At 50.7% G+C, this 23,419-nt stretch overlaps 1 protein-coding gene across 4 annotated transcripts in view; it reads right to left on the reverse strand.

Moving 5' to 3' along the window:
• Positions 1-514: 514 nt before the first annotated feature.
• NCKIPSD (NCK interacting protein with SH3 domain) overlaps positions 515-23,419 on the reverse strand; it is a 45,926-nt gene continuing 23,021 nt past the window's right edge. For all 4 annotated transcript variants that reach the window (XM_068694178.1, XM_068694179.1, XM_068694180.1 and 1 more), the window contains 9 exons: positions 21,332-21,960; positions 14,891-15,061; positions 13,675-13,761; positions 12,746-12,884; positions 7,708-7,788; positions 6,289-6,417; positions 4,308-4,400; positions 2,657-2,829; positions 515-2,111 (listed from right to left, as the gene is read on the reverse strand). In XM_068694178.1, the coding sequence (XP_068550279.1) occupies positions 1,908-2,111; positions 2,657-2,829; positions 4,308-4,400; positions 6,289-6,417; positions 7,708-7,788; positions 12,746-12,884; positions 13,675-13,761; positions 14,891-15,061; positions 21,332-21,960 (1,706 nt within the window). In that variant the 3' untranslated portion in view covers positions 515-1,907. The remainder of the gene's footprint in view (positions 2,112-2,656; positions 2,830-4,307; positions 4,401-6,288; positions 6,418-7,707; positions 7,789-12,745; positions 12,885-13,674; positions 13,762-14,890; positions 15,062-21,331; positions 21,961-23,419) is intronic.

Raw genomic sequence — 23,419 nt, forward strand, 5'->3', positions numbered from 1 at the left:
TCATCTCCTTAGGCATCGTGGCTCCTTAACCACGGCATTTGCCATCAAGAAACCCAATCAGAAGAGAGGTGACGCTTTAAAAAAAAAAAATGATGAAAGCTTTTAAGTTTATTTGCTCTAATTACCCAGCTGACAGCTCGGGAGGATGAGGAAGTCATCGGGGTATTACTGCCACAAAATAGGCGTAATTGAATCATTCCAGACAATAAACCAGAGGTGCAGGTCGCAGATTGCTTCCGCTGCACCAGCCCCCCCAACACCCCGAGCTGTCGCAGAGACGCTGATAAGAGGAGATAGCACCCTAATAATGGCCTGAAATGGCTCATGGAAACACGTGTCTCAGTGTTGGAAGCCAAGTGTAGGAAAAGTGACTGTGGCACCACTCCCATTTGGGGTGAGCAGCCAGTGCTTTGTTTTCCAGGCAGCAGGAACCCAGCCACCACCCTGCCTTGGTCCCCACACACCAGGGCTCACCCACACCACGCTGGGACAGACGGGGCTACGTTCACACAAGTCCAGTTTAAGACATTTTATTCCTCTGCATGTTACACGTAGTGTTTAAGAAAATACAGGATCCCTTCTGACATTCATACATTTTTACAGGGGAAAAATAGGTTTCTCTATGAGGGCGGTTATTAAGCTTTGGGCATTCCCAGGCTGACTCGAGGGGATCCTCACCCCTCTGTTCCTGAGCATCGCTGCCCCTGTGCCCAGAGCCCAGGTGTCGTCTCCTCAAGCTGTAAAACACAATGCCCAGTACTTCCAGTTCCAAATGCCAATAGCTCCTACTGGGATACTGCAAAGGAACAGCTGGGGACAGGGAGTGACCAGACTGCGGACACAAATATTGAAGAGACCCACGTTAGTGTGTGTGTGACCATCTGTAACAGGGAAAGAGGTTAATCCCGTTTGCTAGAAACATAGAGGAAATATAAATAAGGGTTCCCCACACTCGTGCATAGTCACAAACAGCTACTGGACACCAGGCTCACGCTGCCTCTGAGCGCTGCCGCATGGAGAGGAAGGGCAGCGAGGCAGAGCTGCTACGAAGCTCAAGGCAAGAAAATCCACAGGCTTTACGAAGAGAGTGCCCCTGCCCACACGCAGCCCCTCTGCCCGGGGCAGCGATGCCAGAGAGGCAGCAAGCAGCAGCTTCTGCTTGGCAGGACGTGGCTTTGCACTGTGTCCACACCAAAGGCTTCCTAAGAGCAGCGTCGCCCAGGCGGCCGTGAGTTGTAGGCTGCCACAGTGGGCAAGAAATTCAGATTTAAACATCGCTAGAGAAAGCAGGTTGAAAAAAAGCAGCTGCTGCGATAAGACCTCTATGACCCTACGTGGACTGCTACCCCGAGTTGAAGCTGAGGGCTGGGAGGGAGGGGAAGGCTCACTAGACAAGGCGTTCGACAGCGAGCAGGCTGCCTCCCGTGGCAGGGCTGCAGCACATTGGCACTAGCAGCAGCGAACAAAACAGATGTTACGAAAGCTTCTTCCAAGCACCAGCGGACTCCACTTGGACACTGCAGGGAGATGCACATGGAAAAGAAGTGATACTCGAAGGCAAGGGCCTTTCGCTTCGGGACTGGCCACCCTGGCTAAGTCCCTCTCGAGCTCTCTGCCCCTCGTGCCCGTTAAACGCCTCCTGCCCGAGTGCTGGAGGCAAACCACGTGCCAGCGCCCACCCCGCTCTGCCCAGCGCCAACCTCCCGGAGCGCCAGGCCCCGGGGCACCCCATGCCCTCCCCTCTCTGCCGCTGGCGTTTCTGAAGGGCCGGTGAACACTGTCCGAACCTAGGCCTCGCACGGAGGAATAGAAGGTATGAGCTGTACTGGAAGGAAACGGGGAGAAAGTGTCAACAAGAGACGTCTTTGATCCGAGCGGTTCGAACTCCAGTCCGAGCCGAGGGGCAGTTAGCTGGTACCAGGAGAGATTTCTGGGAACTCCTTGTAAATCTCCAAGATGATCAGTTTGTCCATCTGGCACTGCTGCCCCTCCTCCTCCTCCCCTAGGATGCGCTGCAAGATGCCCTGCAGGTCAGAGAGGCGGTGCTGGTGCTGCAGATACGGCGTGGAGCGGATGATGGCGTGCATCAGAGACAGATACTCCATCCTCAGCTGCCAAGTGGGAGGGGAGAAAAAAAAACAGAGAGCACAATGAAAGATTCAAAGTGAGATAAACAAGCGTGCCAGCCTCCATTACAGCATGAGCACAGGAACAGCTGCTGCTGCATGACCAGCCAGAGAGCAACTCCAAAAGGCACCTGCTTTGCTTAAGGCCTCGTTAGGAGCTATGGCAAACTGCACTTTTCCCACAGCACCCTAATATTGCTCTTGACCCACTCAGACACAGACACGTCCCGTCTCTTCTACTAACAAAACCCAAGAGATCCCTCCTACTTCTACTACTTACAGAGGGGCCCAAAGGTTGCTGGACAGAAGCCTGTCAGATGTTTCTTCAAATACACCTTTCTAAAGCTGTGTGCTAGGCAGAATAATTCCCCCCTCCTCTCCCTCAGACCCCAAGACAGATTTGGGCACCCAGAAATGTTGTGCCCACCCCAGGACTCCACTCCTGCCTGCACCAGCAGACCTCACAGAGAGGGCAAGGAGAAACGCTATTGCTTTGGGACTGTGCTCCCTTCCTCAAAGCCTGTGAGCACCTTGTCTCCAGGGGAGAGATCAGCGATCTGCCGCACCAGGATGTCTATCAGGACCATCATGTCTGTGTGGTAGAAGATGCTGGCTGTATCCTTGCTGGCAAAGATGTCCTGCAGAAACTTCAGCACTGAGTGCGGCGGCTGAGGCTGATGCTTGAAGATACAAACCGGATCATCTAGAGGTGGCAGAGAGACCGCGTTAAGGCACGCACTCCTCCCACCTCCACCTTCCCCAGGATTTGGAAGAGGCTGCCCCTGACCTCCGTGAGCTAGCTTTTGTGCCGGCAGACCTTGGTGCCTCACACAAAGCTGTGTAATCAGGATGGCAGCTCTGCAGGGCACCGAGCAGAGTCCAAATTCATTAGCATTAGCATTAATCATTGTTTATGTTTCACCTAACATCCCAGGTGAAAGCTCATTAGTGCACTACCTCCTCCCAGTGCTTCCCCTCCTCACTCAACAGCTACCACTCATTTTCTCCCTGGTTTATTAAGTCTGGTCGAATGACCCCTCTGAAAAGCCCACCAGAGCCTGTGTCAGAGACAAGCTTTCACCATGGAGACAAGGCTGACACCATCCAGGAAGCAGGAAAAGAAACACCTCTAAGTTTAAATTAGCCGTCGTGTCCTGTTTTCCACCAAAACACGTCCCTGCAGACCCCAAGAGGGGCTCCAGCAGAAGGAGGGCACAAGAGAAGCATCTTCATTAGGTTTTTGCCCCCCCTCTTTCTTCCCCCAGCCCCTCACAGTAAGGTGATCCCTGTAGGGAATCTGGCATGGAAAAGGCTAAACAAAGGCTTTGGGATGAGGCCAGACAGAGGAGCACGGAGATGCAAGGCTGTCCTCACGCTGATACAGCGTGGAGACTGATTTGCAACCCCAAAGAGAACTAAAGCCTGAGTAAGATGAGCTGCAAGCATCACAGGATGAGTTATTTACCAGCGAATCAACAAAACGAATCTCAGGCAGCAAAGCCCCGGTGATCCAGGAGGTATTAGAAAGCACAATAGTGGCATGCAGCACAGGCAGAAATACCTGGCACTGCTCTGCCTGCAGCAACCTCCAGCTTTCCAGCAATCTGCCGTGCAAAAGGCTCTGCACATACAGGGGCTTTCACTCCACGCCTGGAGCAGGCACGGAGCTAACCCTCCGCTGGCAATTTTGAGCTGGGAAGTTTCACTCTAAACGGGCTGCTGGAAAGCAAGATCTCCCTCTGGATCTGTCCCCCCAGGCAGCTGATTGCCAGCACACGCTGCGGGTTGTGTGCCAGCGCTGACGGAGCCCCGTCTGTCCGAGGACAGCAGTGGCCCAGCACCAGCTTTCCTCCCGACAAGAGCTTGCCTAGGGGCAGCTGCACTGCGAGACGGGGCTGGTCTGACACAGGAACACCAGTTTGCGTGGAAAAGCTGCCCCAGAGGCCTCTCCTCCCTTCCCTGCTGCAGTCAGCATCGCTTCATTCTTTACGCGGCTCCGTCCTCAGCAATGCAGCCGGTCACCCTCACAAACCCACCGGGAAGCAAAGCGTCCTGCCCGAGCCTCCAGCTCCCCAGCTCCCTGCATGCCACATCCCAGCCCTTCAGGAGCACCGGGCTTCTCTCCCTGAGTCACCATTAGCTGCACCCCGCACCGGCCCCATATTAACACCACAAACTCACCTCCCCTGTTCAGCAGCAGCAGCAGCTTCTCTGTGAACGTCTTGACATTCGAGTGCTTGCTGATGGTAGTCATGATCACGCTGTGTTCTGGAACTAGGGAAGAAACCCCGTTCAGCACAATGCCTTTGTTTGCTGAGACCCCAGTAACACCACCACCAGCAGAAAGCAGCAGAGGGCTCCTACTTCACATCGCTGCTCTGGGGAGCTACGGGGAACCAGCCTGAACTGAAACGTTTCAGCCTCCCAGAACGAGCAAGCAGGGAGAGAGACTGATAGGAGAGGTGAAACAAGTCTGGAAGCAATGCACTAAATAATTAGGTCTTTGTGTGTATCAGATTCACATGCAGGCTTCAGTCCAGCAAGCCAAAATACCTTGCAGAGGCTTTATACTGTGGTACGTGGCCTCTGCTCACAGCCCTCTGAAGCCAAGGGCTCCTCTCTCCAGCACCTTCACACTCTGTATCAGCAGCGCCCTGCTGGAATTTATTGCCTTGCAAGCTCTCACAAGTGATGGCCAGCTCCCAGAATCGTGCCAGAAGGGAAAAGTACTTCCCAATGCTCAGCACTGGGCTGTGCCACAGGAAGGGTTGAAGAGTTCCTCATGTCCCCAGCCTGCTTTGGGGGCGACTTCTTGTAGCTAAAACACACTCACCCCAGCAGACCTCATGCACATGAGTGTGCACACTGAGAAGCATCCAAACAGCACAGCATGGCTACTCCTGTGTCAGGATGGGCGACCCTATAATGTTTCATGGACTGTGAAGTGCTTTAGGATCCTTCACATTGAAAGGCATCAATATAATTCATTTTAGAAAGTTGTTTTTTTTTTTTAAACTAACTCTGCACAACTGAAATACAAGACAGATCAACCTCACGGACACAGGAATAAAAATTCCATCCACTAATAAGCAACCTGAAAATCATTTAACGTGTCCTTAGCATCAGAGAACAAGTCACCGCTCTCGGCTACACCCCAGGTGGGCAGTAATCCCCCAGAAACACACTGCCTGTCATGCATTATTGCCTAATTACTGCAGTCAGGAAGTATATGGGTAGCTGTGAGAAGGTGTAATGAATGAGAGCAGCAGACACTGTGCTTAATCAGTCTCCGTGCAATCAACTTTCATATGAAATCAGAAACTTTCACCCAAATATTAATGAAGCACAACTCAAGATAACAGGTAAATTACTGGACATGTCCTTGTTCCTTTATCCTCCCTTCTCTCCACAAAGCCAAGGATAAAGGCATGAAGCTGACCAAGAGGAAATAATTAAGCAGGAGGTTTTACACGCTCAGGGTGAACAAGTGGCCTCTCTTACCAGGGCATGGCACCACCCCAGCCTTCCAACACCAGGCTCTGAAGCTCACAGACAGCCCTGGCAGGGAGAAGGCAAATGCCCTTCTCTGGGGACCAGAGGTTTTGTCTGTTAAGGAGCTCAGCAGGGAAGGGAGGATTGAGAACGAGGGGAGCCAGGAGAGCATGCTGCTCAGGCTGAGGTTGAAGAGCCTGGCCCCAGTGCATGAGCACTGAATGAAGTGCAAGAGGTGCAGTGAGGTGAGCAGGTCTGTAAAGACCTACAAAAAGCAGACCACTTTCTTATTGGACTGATACCAAGAAATGCTCATTGAAGCATCTTCTCCTCCAAATTAACCATGCCTGAGTTAGCCACACGCATGCTCTGCAAGTGCAGGCCAGCAATTGCTTTGATCCAGCCAGCTTGCAAGTATGGAGAGAAATCCACTGGGCTTCAGAGGGTCAGCTGGCTGAACATGGGTTCTCAGGCTGTTCTTTCCTATGGGGTTTTGAACAATATTTAATAAGACAAAAGCCTTGGGAGAAACGGTGTACAGAGGCTATGGGAGCTGGACAGGTTATCACAGCACCTTCAAGTCCCAGGGAGATTCTGCATCCCCATTCTGCATCCCCTTGCTGCTCCAGACCACTGAAATGCTGCCAAGGCAGAAGAGCACCAAACCAACCTGGAATGTGGAGATTGAAGGCCAGAAGGACGTTGACAAACAAGTCAGGCAGCTGGTCAGTGGTGTCTGAGGGCAGCCCGTCCTCGATCACGTCCAGCAAGAACTGCACAAACTGAGAGTTGAGATGTTCTGCACAAGGAGAAAGATGGGCGTTTACAGCACTGTGAAAATACACCGAGCAACAAGGGACCACGGAAACCACTTCCCCGTGCTTTTAAGCTTAAAACCATTAGTGGAGTGCCAGTGTCAGCCACCAGGGAATTAACAAATGTCTTTGTGCAAGAGACAAATGACTCAGAGAACTACCCACAGTCCAGACAAATGCTGAATGTTGGTCTCCCACTGGCAATTCTGGGGAGTAAATAAAAAGCCAAATTCTGCTTTAGCTGCTGTTCCAGCATCACTGCTACCAATGGAGGCTTCGGATAGGAAGAGATTTGTATTCTTGACCACTGGTCTAATCCTTCTGTTTAAAAAAGAATAATCATCCAGATCATTAGTAATAACCCATTTTTCAATTTAGCTATTAAGAAAGCTCAGGAGCTCATGCAAATAAGTCCACCTGCTGGAAATAATTGCCAGGGTTTCTTCAGGAGAGAAAAGCAGGAGATGTGGAGACTCACTCCTCAGTCCCTGCTGCACCGGCTTAAATCTTGTACGTGTTTATTGGGGTGTTAAGGTGAAGCTGCTGAGGAGATGATTATGAAAATCTCTACAGTGTTTCCATAGGAAAACTGAGCCCAGAGCTTCCCAAGTATTGGGAAAACAACACTTGGCCAGGGAAAGAAACAGGCAGAGAGCGCTTTGTAGCTGAAGGTTGGAAGGAAAGGACAACGGATAAAACAGATCTGGAACATTTGCACTTCCCTATTGATTGCAACACTCTCAATCATCTCTGCTCTCACTAAGAGCTCGAAATTCACAGGGCTGCACCACGGTGTTACAAGGGAGAGCAGGGAGAGGCCACGTTATGCAGCTGATGGATTTAGCTCCATTTAGTTCGTGGAACAATCTGGACTCAGCCTCATCAGCAGACAGAACGTCTCAGACAAATGAGGCGCGTGTTGTCGTGAAGGACAGCAGTAATAAAAAATATTTGGTAAAGTATGGGTAAGTATGCCACTCAGCCGTAGTGATGAGCCAAGCTGCATCTTCTGCAGCATGGCATCAGCTGCTCCAACCCTGATTTGTGCTGCTCTTTCTGAAAATCTGTCAGCTCAGCTCAGTGCTTCCAGCAGGCAGGCTCTAGTGGTGAAGAGCAGACCCCATTCTTGCCTTGCTGATGCTGAGCTCTCCCCTGGCTGTCCCCTAGCTTTGGCCACCAGAAAAGCTCCTTCCCCCTGTGCCTGCTGATGTGCCCTAAACGTCCCAGCATCAGCTCTGCCACCCTACCCAGCCACGAGCACGTGCTGCTCTTACCGTAGTGATGATACGGAAGGGGCTCCCCCATGGAGAATATCATCGCCAGCACCAGGGCAGAGTAGCACATCTTCTGATGGTCTGCAAGACAAACCCAGAGGCCCTGCCATTAATTCTTCTGCGGGTGTAACACGCTACTCCCCTGCTGCAGAGGGACAGTCACACATTTCATACATTTAACACTGATTAGACCGCTCTTTGCTCCCGTGTTTATTGAACTATAAGGGTGTTTTCCCCTTGTTTAAGCTCTTGCCTTCTGTGCCATGAATTTCTAAATCAATTTAAAAATAATCACAGCAAAATTCTCAATTTTTTTTTTTCCCCCCTCCACGTACGAGGATCTGGGCAAACTCGATCTGAATAATTAAAAACCTCCCCTGCACAGTCCCAGGACGCGTTCCAGAGTTATGCAATTACTGAACCCAAAAAAGCATCCATCTGGCCACCTCCAAACACCGCCTGTTCCAAGCAGCACCACCCCCGGACCGCTGTGCTGCTCGTTACCATCTCTGCACTGCTCCTGTGCTACCTCAGCTCTAGCCCGGAGGTACGAGAGGTCTCTGGGGAGCCCAGATCCCCGCTCACGACTCCGGCTGTGCATCTGCCCGCTGCCCAGGCCACACGCATCTCCAGCGCTAGCACATCCTGCAGCCTGCTAGTCCAACACAATTTTTTGCTGGCAGCAGCTATATGTAAATATCCCACAGAACCACAGCCGGTGCCTTCCCGGAATTTTAATTAACCGATACACCTCAGTAGATGTTTGCAGGAGGGGAAAAAAAAGTCACAGAACACGATCTGTGTTAAAACAAAAGGCAGCCTCCATCCATTTCAGCGAGTCTGAAGATGACAGGAAAAGTTGTATTATTTGTATAAAGCAGGTTACTAGACGTAGCTGAACTTTATTCAGCCAGTACATCTGCCCAAATAGCCTACAGGCAGTTGTTACAAGAAAAGCATGTGTTTTGTTATTAAAAGACCAAAAGAGTACTCCTTATCAAACCAGAAAACAAAGTCCTTTCGATGTCTGATCCTTCCCTGCAAGACATACTGGTTCCAGTTCCCCCAGCCACCCATTAAGACACAGCACTGCTCTGTGCACAGATCAATCCAGACTCACTGTTAGTACACGGGGAAAAATTAAATCCTATCTGCCTGATAATCCTGAGAAGTCATCTCAATAAGCAGAGTTGCTATAAATAAAGAACGTGCAGACTTTGCCGAAGCTCCACAAGATGCTCGAGGTTTCAAACAGCAAATACTTCAGTAAGAACGTATCATTTGGGGCTTTATGCATTAACGAGATTAAGAGTTTGTATGAGAGCAGTCCGGACCACGTGGCAGCAAAGAAAGCTGGGAGCTGCTGGTTATTCCTGCTAAATGCAGAGGGAGGACATCCAATAAGTTAACTATATTTCATGCTTACATAAGGACCTCCCAGCTATAAGGTGTCAGTGGTGCCAAAGCTCACTGCAGTAGGAAAAGAATCTACCAAAGGTAGCAGGAACCTGCACAGTTAGAGCTGACGGGTAAAAGCTGCTCCTAGGCATAACCAACCAGTTACTGTGGTCATGTTACCGCATTTGGGAGTGACTTTTTCCTAATTTTTCACTACGTGGTCTCTTCACTCCTTCCTCCAAGACATTTGGAGCTGGTACCAGAGGCGGGATGCTGCAGCAGATACAGGGACCTGCTGTTCCCATGTTCTTAATAAGGCTTTCACAATCAAAACATTTTCTCATCACATCAGGACCAATAAAACGATGATCTGAGAGCTAGAAGCCAGTGATAAACACTCAGTTGTAGAAAACACGGAGATTAATTAGACGTGGATGGGGAGGGTGGTTTCACATGTCCTTGGCCCATCTGCCATGAACTAATGCCCATTCATCTTGGCTGACAGCAGACTCACTCCTAGGCAGCAAATCTTGTTGGATTTGCCTAAGAATGCTGAACGAAAGGGTGATGACAACAGTCTGAGAGCTGAACTCGGAGCAAAGCTGGATTAACCTGGTGCAGACTCTACAAGTTTTTGGAGTGCTCCTGCTGTGACAAGTCTCATCCAAGGCTGTGCCCTTCAACGTGCTGAAGAACAGAGTCATTGCCAGCCGAAGCACAGCCTTTTTTCCTTCCAGAGCAGCACGCGTGGCTGCAAGCACGTAAATAGCATTAACACCACTCTCCTGAAGCAGAGGGACTCTGCTGACGTCAGACTGATGAGTGTCACGCAAGCGGCCGTGAAAGGTGGCAGAGATGTGGCTGTTCACTCACCAGCCTGCACCTCCTGAGCCTGCTGAGGTACTGGCAAGAAAGCTGCTACAATGTGTGACAGGAATTTCTCAGAGGCCTTCAAAGACCTTGGCTTCCTCCTCTAAACACAGCAGCACAAATTCAGGCACTGGGAGCAGCCGCAGCTGTCTACAACTCAAATAAAAGGAGCCTGACAGCTGACTCGCACGCACACTGAGCTGCAACAGGGGAGAAAGTCACAATGACTGAGTGGATTATCCCCGTCTGCTTTCTATGGAATTGTTCTGGCTAATTCTGCCTCGCTGTGTCTTATCATAAGCTCTTCTAACACTGATAGATGTGCAGGCCAGGCGCATCAGAGGGAAGTGGCTGTCCAGAAGCAATAAGACCCAAGCATCTGGCAGGAGAACTGGCCAGCAGCCAACACGCCTGCCTCGACCCCAGGGTAAAGCTCCTTCTCATCAAAGGCACCCAGCATCCCCGCGCAGAGCTTCGGCCTCGGCTGCTCTTCAGTAACAAGCCAGGAGGGATCCCACGGAGCTGCTGCAGCCAGTTTGCTGGTCCCGGGTGGCTCAGTGCTGGCACTGATTGCTCCAGCCCCTGCCATCCGCAGAAGGGATTAGCTATTGCACGGTATGTCACGGATCAGCTGCTATTCCCCAGTTCCTAGTACCAAAATACGCTCAAGTCATTCCAGCATTCAAGGTCGTGTGCTCACACGAGGCACTGCTTGCCATTTGGCAGCAGGACACGAAGCAGTAAGCACCAGAATGGCAGGAGGGAACTACTAATGCCCTGAGTCACCTCTGAAGGACAGATACGTCTGGGTCAAGGATGGTTACTTCGCTGCAGCCCTGCCGCGAAGGCCGGGAGGATTGGATGCTGCACAGATGAAATGCTTGCAAGCATTAGCACGAGGAGGGCAGCACAGCCTCAGGACATCACTTTGAAAGGCTCCTGTAACCAAAGAAGAGCAGCTTTTAACTGTTTAACTGTGTTGCCTACATATTACAGTGAGGAGGGCACATAGCATCTCACTTGAGACAGGTAAGGAGAGAAGGGACACCACACAGCTGCAGGTTAGAAGTCCTGGGGCCGCAGCAGAGCCACTTTCCACTTGCTTCCACTGCGATGCTTTTAGGTCCCCAAAGCAGACGGGCCTGATTCAGCCAGAAATACCACGTGTAGATAAGCAAGGATGTACAGAAGTCACCTGTGCCAGAGCTTGATGCTCCAGCACAAGCAACAGACAGAGGTAGCTCTGCTACTTGGGATGATGCAGCCCCTGGGAAAATGTTCTGGATAGCTACACCATGACCCAGTGGGACATAAAGGGCTCTGAGACAGCTCAGGATCAGCTGAACAGAGCCGAAGACTGAAGGAGCAGAGCAGAAGACTGAAGGCTGCTTGCATGGCACTGGAGAGGTTCACCTGGAGACGATCTTTACAAGTTAGTGACAGGTGCATAATAAAGTTTATTTTTGGCAGCACGAAATCAGTGGTGTTGTCAGAGAAGCACAGTCAGAGCTCTGTAACCGAGTATTATTTGCTTCTCAGGCAGAAATACCTCCGCCTAGGGAAGAGGCTTCTCACGCATATACTGAGAAAAAACACCAACAGTGTGACAGGTTCACTGCGTATAATTGATATGCTGCGGTAACACAAGGAGAAAGCTTAGCCAACACAGCCGTAATGATCTCAGTCCCTCTCCACGCTAACCCAGCGCGCTTTGTGCAGCCCTCAGCTCAAAGAGGATTTTTCAGTCAGTCCCCACACGAGAAAGATCTGCACTCCGTCTAAGCAAAGGTGAGCACAAAGCCTTGTGGCTTGGCTTTCACCCCCCACACCCCATTCAGACCCCGGATTAACCCCGTTAGTCCTGTCCACCACAGAGGCTGCTTGGCACGGGCTGTAGCAGCATGCTGGGGACAGGGACAACACGTCCAATGCAGTCGTCTTGGACATTTCCCTGGCTCACATGAAATGAGTGTGATGGTCCTGTTCTGAGCAGAACCATCAACCTACAGGTTCATCTCCAAATTTCATTTCTCCATTGGCCCCAGGACACACAACAAGCCAACAGGGTGCAGGCTGCAATCAGTGCACAAGCAGCAAGACCCCAATATTCAGGTTCTTCTGCTTTGAGGCACACAGTCATTCCACAGCTACTTTAATTGCAAACCACAATTAAAACAACACATTTTCAATATCCACTTAAGGGAAAATGTATATACTGCCAGCACTGGTGGCCTACAGACTGACTTCAAAATGAGAAGCTAAGTTGTGACTCCCCAGCACCAGGGATGCAAAGGGGCTGCAGCATAATGTCATGGCAGTATTACCACACGTTCACCTTGCTCTTTAGTTCTTCCTGAGCTCCTGGCTGCTGGGAGATAAAGGATACCGAGCTAAGTAGAAGCTCTGGGGGACAACAGCAGCAAAATCTGGCAACACAACCACCAGGTCTGCAGGTGTCTCTGGTCAGCATCATGAATCAAACTGGAACAGCTCAAAGCGTGCTTTAAGACCTGCACAAGCAGTGACATGGATCACTAGTGGCACGTTCAAGAGCTAGAGGGCCTTGCACCATTGGACTGAAACATCCTCTCCCATGCATTCTCCACTTACATCCGTAATAACCTGAAAAACTGTAAAAACAGACACCCTTATCCCCAGAGCACTGGGCACGTAGAGCAGTCAGGCAGTGACAGGCAACTGGTGCTGCTGTAATCCACCCATCTAATGGAAAGATGTCCCTGGAGACCCGAGCACAGCAGCTGTGGCTCACCTTGCGTGTGAGTCTGCATGTCGCGGGCCAGCTCCATGGGCAGCACGGAGTTGACAAGTGTTGAGATAACTGCAGCATCCAAGTTGCACATGGCTCCAAAGCATTTCAGCAGCAGCAGCCGCAGTGGCACCCTGTGTTCCTGCAAAAAAAAACACAACAATTTATTAGATCAAATCATGCCCCAGCTGAGGGCTTACCCAAAGGTGAGAGACATAACTGGCCAGAAGTTCCTGCTGCTGGGAAAGCTACAGCTCCTCCCAGGGTAACACCGAACCCAATGCTGAGCTCTGGTTCAGATCCAGCTGTGCCAGATGAAAGCTAAATGCAGCGAGGCTTGATGTGCTGTAGCTGGGGACTCAGGCAGGATGGGGAAAAGCCTCCAAGCCCCACAGCATCCTATGACAGCAAAGTCCAGGAAAGAGAGGGGCAAAGCAATGCTGCATAGCCACCGAAGGCAAAACTTCCATTCTTCCTGTGAATACTGATTTTGTTCCTCGCTCCCGAGGCTTCTGCTCACAACCTACTTTCCTAAGCAAAGCCATTTACTAATGCACAGGAGTGCATCAATTAAATGAGGAGCAGTCACAGCCTGTCAGCTTACCCAAGGCATCCTCGGATATCCATTCTCTAGACATTAGAGATGGTGATTCTGTCCCTCAACGGAGCTAATAAAAGCAGCAAGCTTTCCCCTTCACAGGGCTAGCTTCCGCTTCGGAGTCTGCAGCATCCTCTGCTCTTCCATGCAGCGTGCATGCATAACACGAGATTTGCCAGCACGGGGAAGAGACGTGCTACAATTCCAACAAGTTCACAGAACTGCCCTATCCAGGGGGAACGCGTTTCATACATTCATCAGAGCAACCCTGCTCTTTTGCATCTTCAGGGAAGCCTCAAAAAGAAGAGAGATTCAATGCACGCTGCCACCTTACCATCTGATAATATGCCACAAGGGACAGGACGGATTCAAACTCATTCTTCTTGCACATTTTCTTGCAAACTTCTGGGTCTGCATCTGTCTGGAAGCAGGAATGAACTGGTCAGCACAGCGACACATCAAAGCAGCGAGGCAGCTGCTGCAGAGAGCTCCAGGCAGGCTAGCTGCTCTTGGATTTCAGTAGCCCCAGCTCAACCACCTTACAAAGCTAGAGCACAAACAGCTCCAAACCCGCCACCCTGGAGATTCTGCATCAAAGCGAATTCTTAAGAAACATCTCTGCTGTACAGCGCGTCTGGGGCTGAAAACATCTAAAAACCCCTTGACCCGAGCAGTACCTGGATGAGCGCATCCTGCAGTTCTGTATGGCAGCTCCAGTGCTGGGCCTGTACTGAGAAGCACTGTACCTCCCTGTACCTCCCCCCACAACAAATTTAGAGGAAATCATTACACAAAGAAGCAGGCCCCGCAGTGAGAAGGTAGCTGATGTTCTGAGCTAAATGACAAAAGCATTTGCTATGCAAAAAAATAATAATTTATTCTGCTTATGTCAGAAGCAGAGAGGAATATGGAAAAGGTGCCACAGCAAAGTCAGTGCTGGCACCTGTAACACAGGTCATGGCACTGCAACGAGTGTCAGCTCCCACACCATTGAGCTCCCCATATACAGGTGGGCTTATATGGGCTAGAGACAGCACCAGGACAGCATTTCCCCTGCTGTGCACCGCAGGGATGTACCTCTCCCATACACACAAACGTTTTATACATTTATAAATGTTTTATACTTGCTCGCGGAAACAGCTTTGAAGCTCTCTTTCATGAGAACTGAAGAACTTTCACATCTCTGCATTTACTGGGCAAGCACCCTCCAAGTACTCGCATGAATAAAGGCAGGGAGAAAATAACTTGGTCTACCTGGACACACTGTACATTTGAGAAATCCCACATATTTATAGCCAGTTAAGACACTGGTTTCAAAGACCAGCAGAGCTTTGGAAGCTACAATTTGGTGCAGCTCTGTATCACACTTCCACTAAAGACTTACAGCAGAAGGGGCAAGGCTTCACATCAACTGTAAGAGACGCACGAGAAGCCCACACTCCCTGAAACAGCAAATCTGATGGCAATACGAGGACAAAGGAAACCAGAAAAAAATGAACTTCACCAGCATCTGTCTGCTGTGCTACGCCTACAAAGAGCAATTTACTCACCAGAATGCGAAGCAGCTCCTCCAGGTAGCAGCAGATGACGTTCTCATCCTCGTAGAGCGCCCAGCTGCGCTGCTGAGCATCGTCCTTGTGCCTGGCCAGGTCTGCGAAGATCACCTCCAGCCGCTGCTCATCGTGGCAGATCTGTCCCGAGGGCAGCCCTGAGCTCAGATCCTGCAAGAGGACACAGTCAGTGGTCACTGGGGTCCTGACAGGTAGAGCTGTTGTTCAGGTGATTGTTTCATGCAATCTTCGTCTCAGGACTGGCAGTTGGCCTCATTCAGTCAAGAACTGGCAGCAAAAAGGCAGTGAATTTCAGACCTGGCCATTATTTCAGCTTTCCTGCTTTTTGGGGTGTCTATTCCCCCTCCTTTCCTTGCACAGCTAGCGCAGACAGTGAACCAAATTGGACTCCTGCCCTTAAAAATAGGTGCCAGGACTGGTGCGTGGTCACGAAGTCTTTAAATCCAAGCTGTCATCACCCTGCTGGAGCTTTAGCTGGCTTCCAAGGATGCTGAGATATCCAAGAAGCTTCATTTAAACCACTCACACCCTTTTTTTCTCACTGCCCCTATTAGCCTATCTCCAAGCCAGTCAAGCCAACGTTCCCAGCTCTTTTCTGGGTGACAAAACGGTAACGTAGCAGACACACACACACCACAAACTTCCCACTTCCCTCAGCAGCAGGGCAGCCTGCTCAGAAACAGCAGCAGCCGTCTCCCTGCGCAGGGGGTGAACGCTGCACGAAGGGGAATGCCCACGTACTACAAGACAAACTGAAGGCAAGAAGCCAGCTCAGATGACTACAGCCCTCCGCACGTTTTTAAACATTTAAAAGGAGATTCAAGACACTTGGCCACAGCCCTACCACCAGCACCAGCCAAACCCTGATTCCCCCTTCCCACGGGGCAGCAAAACATTGCTGCAGCTTCACAAGAGCAGCTCAGTGTGCCCCACAAGCATCAGGCACCCCAACATCGCTGAGCCCCAGGGTTATTCCCTGCAAAACAAGCAAGATGTTGAATGATGTAAGGGTATCGTAAGAACCACCTGGTTTCCTGAAAGCAGAGCAAGATCAGGAACCGGCACAGGGAATGGGGCTGATTACAGATGATGAGCTTAGGCAGCATTAGGAGAGGTAAGAAGTAATTTGCAGAAGAACCTAAATTACACACACAAGGGCTTGGCAGCAGTGACAACAAACAGCAGGAGATCAGCAAGGTGGAGGAGAAACGAGCTGAGAAATCCAGACAACAGGGCTAACCAACTCACCGAGACCAAAGCCTGAGCAATTTTGGGATGAAGCTGTCTTGCAGCACGTGGTGACAAGTCACGAGCACTCTGTGTGAAGAAGCCTGCCCTGCTATCAGCCAGGGCACCCCACTGCTGGGCAGCATCTTCACCCCCCTAACACCCAGAGTGGATTAAATCCTGCCCTGGCACAGCTCCTTGCAGCAGGTCGGGCGCACAGCTGGTGGCAGCGAGCTTTCAGCAGACCTCACATTACCAGCAGAGTGACTTTGCACAGAAAAAATGAGCCCTTGTCCTCCGTCAGGGACAACAAACAGCCACACACCCAAAATAAGAGCAGCAGGCGCCTGCCAAGCGAAGGAGCACGCACCCCTCCCGTGCATTTACAGCCCTGCAGCCTTCTTGGGAGAACGGCTCCAAGTTTATTAACTGTAACGTTTAATCTGCTTTATTAGCGACAGGATTGTTAGTAATTTGCTCCGTGGCATTTGGGGTGTGAACTAATTAAGACTTTGATTCAATGCCTCAATTATATAATAGGAAAATATTTTTGTTGCGGCTGCTCATTACATAATCTTTGCCAGCAGATAATGAAGGAGCACACACACAAGTTTAATTTTAAACATCTCCCTTAATTTTAACAACTCTTTCTTAAACTAATGGGGAGCTGCAGATGGCCAAGCAGCTAACGGGGCAGCCAGCAGCGAGATGGGACAGACAGATTTCAGGAAGGGAACACAGACAAGTCCCTGCTGGGTGGTGTTTGAGCACCGAGCAGGTTTGCTAAGGGCTCGCTTGGCCCTGCCACCACCCTCTGCAGGAGGACCCGCAGCACCGCAGCATCGCCTCCTGGTCCACTGCCGGGGTGTCTTGGGGTGAGCACGTCACGATTACCTGTTTTAATTGGTGATAAGAGGCTTGATTCAGCCTCGTATCACCAACCTGGTTCCTCTGACCCCTCACCTGCAGCCCTTACACCTCCACCAAACATCGAGCTCCTACAGGACTCAGAGGAGATGAACAGTTATACATTTGATGAAGTCGTACAGCAGCTTTTTATACAGATCTGAGACAAATCTGTATAAAAGTGGGGTCCTCCCCACACTTGAGGGGGACCGCTTTGGGAATTCCCTTCGCTGGGGCAGCAAACCTGGTCCCCGCCGGGACGCGGTGCTGCGGGCAGGACAGAGGGGAGCTGGGCTGGCTCCCACCACGCTGGCCATGCTTTGGTAAAGTCTTCACAGCCTTTGCTTTCCAGGTGTGCCCCCTGCAGCCCAGCAAACGTTTGCTGTGCAGATGTCCTGGTCTCTCTCCGGGTGACCGCAGCCCATCCAGCGCTGAGCGCAGACGGCTGCCTGGCACGGGCCCTGTGAAGGCTGCTCCTCTAGCAATTAGCGAGCAAAGGACTTGCCTAAGCACTAATGCATTCCTCCCCCCTCCACATTCACGTTTCTTACAATATCTCACCGAGGAGGAGCCCTGCTTAGATACGCTAACAGCACAGCCAGATGAGTCAGCCTTGAAAGCACTCACCCCGCTGACTTCCCCATTATCCCAGGGAAGCAAAGGGACAAAGGCTCCCTCGGAGAAAAGCCAAACCCCAGAGAAGCATTTGTGTCTCGTTAAAAGCAATTTCTTCTTTAAACAGAGCCAAGCCAAAGAACTAAGAAGGGGAACTGAAGGCAAGAGGCAGCGAGGACTCGGGGCAGAGCTGGAGGAGCACGGCCACGACTCGTTGGGGCCAGCAGCTGGATCGTGAGCACACACCAGTGATGGGGCACAGTTCAGCCCTGCAAGGGAAGCCCTCTCACCTCCCACCCTGACCCCCTACCTTGCTCCTCTGTCTCCAGCACGGCCAAGAGCCGTTTGACCTCACACAGCAGCCCGGGCAGATCTCCAAGCCCCAGCTGAACGCCAGGGCTCTGTCAGCAGCTTCCGAGCTTCAATCGGAGGCAACCAGAGATGGCTGAGTCACAAGTGGCACACGGCACCGCTAATTCAATAAAAAGCAGGGAAGTGATTTCTAAGCACGCTCACTCAAGGTGTAGCTATCTTATTAGGCGATTCTTCTTGCCTCACACTCAGCTTAACAAATCCCGAAATCGACCTCCCTTGACAAGACAGCTGCGGTGCTCTCCCCTCCTCTCAGAGGGGAGATAATTCTGCAGAGCCGACCGCAATCAGACATCGCCGATACATACTAATTCCAACGATTCTCTAGATGCTTGGAAATCAGGCAGCATCTACACTACCTTCAGCTACAGCCAAATTTCAAAGAGTTCCCATGAAAGCCAGCTCCACTTTATCGCTTACACGGTCGCTGTGGCGATGCATTTGAAAAGAGAAGGAAGAAAAAGGAAGCTGTCAGCTTCCTTGGCTCATTTTGCCCAGCCACCACCCTGTTCATGAGGAGGGGACATTGCCAAGGCCAGGACAACTGAGCACTTCTGCTCCCACAGGTCAGGCTTCCCATATTTCTGAGATCTCTTTTAAAAGAGATGAGCTCCTCAGGGCTCTCCTTGCCTGAGCTGTCTTTTCTCCCTCCATAAAACCCACTTCTGGGTTGTGCAGATTCCACGGTCGAGGAGGAGCAAGGTAAATAAAAGGGAAATGCCACCACGATTCAACCTTCTGAGAGCACTGGGAATAAGAGCGAGGTAATGGATTCCTGAAATTGATTTCGTAAACCAGTGATCTGACTTCAAATTAAGACTGGAACAAGAGCAGAAAGGATACAACTAATTAAAGGCTGTGATATAAGAGGTTCGAACAGGTATATTCACAATCACCACAGGAAAGTTTTAATCAAGGATAAAATCTCACTTTGTTTTAGGGGGTAGAAAAAAAAAAAACCTTGAGAAAATATGTAAAAATATCAACAGCGTATTTGCATGGATTGGGGTGCAGAGGGATTTCAAAAGCTACAAATTAAAGAAAAAACGCCCTTGACCTAGAACAGACGACTCAGCAACAAATCTACACGGAAGCCCCTGAGATGGTGGAATGATTTGGCATACTGAACACCACAAAGTCTTCAGCAATGATTTATACCATTAACCTGGGCTGCTGGAGCCACAGCAGCACAGCCACCTTGCAGCTAGAGCTGCTCTTTTACCCTAGAAGGAGCAACCCCACCCGGTACCAGGCTGCTGTCCTTCAGCAGAGACATCTCTGTGGGATGCTCAGGAAAAACGCACACCCTAACCACGATACTGACATCAGCAGACACAGGCAGATTGTGCCAGGCATTTTTAAGCCTCACAGATGTCCTAAGAGACCTATCTATCAGGTCTCTTAGAGCCATCCTCTCCCCTGCACCACCGTCAGAATTTCTTCCCATGCCTTCCAAGCTGGTTGCAGCGATGGCCATGGAGCAGGTTCTCAAATCCCAGCTGCAGAAACCTGGCACACCAACACCTTCCCCAACGGGACTCCTGTGGCATTACGTTCAACACCTGTTCTCAGGATACAATAAAGATAAAAATAATATCCACATCTTGTCTGTGATCCTAGTAACAGAGGCAGAGCCAAAGCATTTGTGTGAAACAGCTCATTTTTTTTTTTTGCTGAATCTAGCCCACACATCACCCTGCATTGTTATTGAAGCAGGAAGCAATTAACCATCGGGTTATAGCCACAAACTGAGGGCTGCTGATTGCTTACAGGACACTATTCCAGGAGGCGTTTAACTAGATCATGATTTGATCTGAAATTTGAATGCCAGTAGTTTTCATATTCAAATGCCTCCGAGCAGTTCATTATAATTTTGCCACCAGCAATGGAACTCCAATCTTAGATGTTGATAGGGAACGCACTCCTTGGGGCTGTATTTAACAACTGGGAGCTAAAACTTATTATCCCTTCAACTAAAGCAGCCTAGATGTGCTTTGCTGTTTCAACGACTGCTGCAAGAAGTACTCTTATTTCCCCCTTCCGTCTGTACCAGAGGAAGGAGGAACGATGTGATCATTTGGTATAAGGTTTAGAACAAGGTCAAGGTAGTTCTCTTCCTCCAGTGGATGAAAAACTACTCGTTGGCAGTTGTTTGGGAAAAAAAATAGGGCTGAGGAATGTTTTAATGTAATAATAGAGACGTGAAGTACACATCTGCGGGAAACGAGTTTTTATCACTCTGATGAAAGACCAAGCCAGACAAATAGAGGCTTTGGGTACTCCACAGTCAAGAGAGACAAAAGCCACGCAGATTTATACTATCCATGGGCATGCTGAATCTATGCAGAGTATAAGTAGAAGTAGAGAAAGTTTTTTTCTACAGTAGCAGAAGAGAAAGTTTTATACAGTGCCTTATTTTATTAAAGGCTTTTACTAAAAAGCACTTAATACTATGGCTTCATTTTCCACAGCTTCTATGTGTTGCATCCATATCAGAAAATACTTTAAAAAGTCACTGTTAATTTCTCCCTGATTTTATGCTGCCACAATTGCTCTCCGTAAGCTTTCACAGTCAGCGGTCAACAACGTGCGTCAGAGTAAAAAGAGAAGCAAAAAGAGTAAATTTGCTTCTTTATTTCAGTCCCCATCTATCTTTTTGCCACAGCCACATGCTGGAATAGTTCCTCTCCTTCTCGTTTCTGCACAGGTACAGTGAATTAGTGCTACACGTTCAACATAGCCTCACAGGGTTCTTCCCCGGTCTTTGATAATAAGCCTCTTGCAATTTTATTTATTTTTCCCTTTTAATTTTTTGAGTTCTTTAGTGTCCCTCTGCAAGCTTTCACTCATTAACAACAATCATGACTGCTTAGCACAGACTTCATGATCTCTCCTTCCTATCAGATCACAAAACACTCCCAGATAAACCCTACTCGTTTTCTCAGAGCACATCAAGTCCTGCTGCATCCCCCCCACGGCTGCTCGGTCACCAGCACTGCCCTTGGGACCTGGGAGGCTGTCATCTCCCAGCGATGCACTCGTGTGGTTAATAAATTCACTGCTGCCCACCTCATCACCTCTCCCCCTGCTGTACCCTCCTCCAAAGCACCCACCCCTCCACCACCACCTCCCAGCTCCAAGGGCCCTCTCACCCCCAGCTCCAAATTCAGGTTTCAGCAGGACACCTGCAGCTTGTTTGGGGAATAAACCTCTCTGCCTTCCATTCTCCAGGAGAAAATTTCTCCTGAGCTCTTAACGTGGGTGCTGTGGCCTTTCAGAGCAGCACCCTGCATGCGTTACCTTACTCTCCACCACGGAGATGAGAATCTGCTCCATGATGCCGCTGGTTACCGGCACGGAGCTCTGGATGTGGCCGATCACCACGCCGATGGCCACGCGGGACAGCTCGTAGCTGAGGTGGGTGTTCCTGCGGACCAGCTCGATCAGCTCGGCTCCTATCGTCTTGGGAACGGATGCCACCAGCCCACTGGGTTCTGGTGGCGCCGGCTCCACCGCAGCCGCCTTCTTATCCTCGAGGCAGAGGGAGCTGAAAGCATCCAGGCTTGCTGGGGCCGCCGGGGTGGCTTTCTTCCCCTGCGGGGCTTTCTCCCCGTCCACGGTGTGGGATCTCTGGACGCCCCCATCAGACGGCGGAGCCGGGGCAGCCCGCTTGCTCTGGGGAGATTTGCTGGCCCCGTCCTTCGAGGAGGTCCCGTAACGGGAGTGGGTCACGGAGCCGGCGTCCAAATTGCGCGTGATGGTGGTGTGCACGCTGCGGCTGGGCACGGGGGGCGGCGTGTTGGCAGGGCTGGAGGTGGCCGTGGGCAGAGCGGTCTCCGAGGCAGAGGAAGCGGTGTACAAGGTATCCAGGGACGTGGTGCTCATGGACGAGGCACTAGAAGCTGACCCAGGGATGATTTCAACAGCATCTGAAAAAGGGAAACGATTAAAAACGCCTTAGCAACAGCATCAAAGGGAAAAAAAAATTAAAAAAAGGAAAGAAAAAAACAAATTGCTACAGCGCGGTCCATTAAAAGGTTCATTGTGCATGCTACCAGAGCAGTTTAACTCCTCTTCCTGCCTCACTTATCTCAAAGCAAAATTGTATCAAGTTCCCTCTGGAGCATTCCCGCACAATCACCTCTTTAGAAAGGGGAAAACTACCCTATTGAGATGAATACCCTTCAAAGGGCTTAGTGTTTTACGCAGGGGAAAGGAGGGAGGCAGAAACAGGGCTAAGGGACAGAAAAAGTCTGCCCCCCCCCCCAAACTATGAAAACAGATGCTCGCTTGGGCAAACACTGGAATATCTTCACCCAGAGCTTAGGGATGTCACCTGCACAAGTATCCCTGCTACCTTGCAGGGTTTGTTTGGTTTGATACAACTGCTTTCGTCCTTGCCTTCGGGCAAAATATCCTTCTCTGCACCAGATGAGGGACCTGTGGGACAGACACGTGAAACACCTCCCATGTGTCTCACGGCCAGCACAAATCACACCCTTTGCTGCTCCTTTGCTGACCTGACCCCAGCCTTCCTGCCCTTTGTTTCTGGAAGCCCTCCACTTGTCCAGCCACCGGTAGGAAGGCTCCATCTCATGGCTAAGCACCAGCTATGCATAAAGGATGGACCCCTCCCTCCCACGGTGGGGGTTATCACCCCTTTCTTCCTCCTCCTCCCCTTCACAGAGGAGCACGCACAAATTACAGCTCCCACGATGTTTCATTAAATCAAGATAATGAGTTCAAGCGAACTGACCTTTGCCAATTCCCACTACCACGGTGAAAATGGCTCAATACCATTACGGAAGCTGGTGCCAGCCTCAAGTTTCCATCATCTACCTACAATTCAACAGATCTGCCCTGCTTCTCAGCAGGGGAGCGAGCTTGAAACGAGCTGTGTCACTAGCTGCGTATCTATCACAGCACAGGAGAGCCCTTGGGCAAGCTGACAGCATCTCAGCAAAAGGACTGCTCCTTGCCAAAAGGACTGCTCCTTCCCTCTGCCAGCCCTCTTCTGCTGAAGGTGGAGAAGCTCCTGTGCTGGCCCCGATGTCTGGCTCTGCTCAGAAGTGCTCACAAGTCGTGGTCCCCCTGCCTGCTGGCAGCACGCACGTGCCCTTGGCATTACTGCTGCTTCTTACGGAGACCAGCTGCTGATTTCGTGAAAATCTCATCTGACCGCTGCACAAAGAAAGCACCCGGCAGGCAGGGAGCCAAAAGCAGACCTCAGCCTGTCCCAAAAGCACTACCAGTGAGCTCCCCCTGGTGAACCACCGCACTTAGCACAGCCTGGAGAAGTCCCAGTGCCTCGTTGGGAGAGACACAGCCACCGGGTTCCTGTACCCCGAGGCAGTGCACTGGCCAGATCAGCTGGGTGAGCAGTCAGAA

The sequence above is a fragment of the Anas acuta genome, chromosome 11 (genome assembly GCF_963932015.1).
Source record: "Anas acuta chromosome 11, bAnaAcu1.1, whole genome shotgun sequence".
In the NCBI taxonomy this organism is placed as follows: domain Eukaryota; kingdom Metazoa; phylum Chordata; class Aves; order Anseriformes; family Anatidae; genus Anas; species Anas acuta.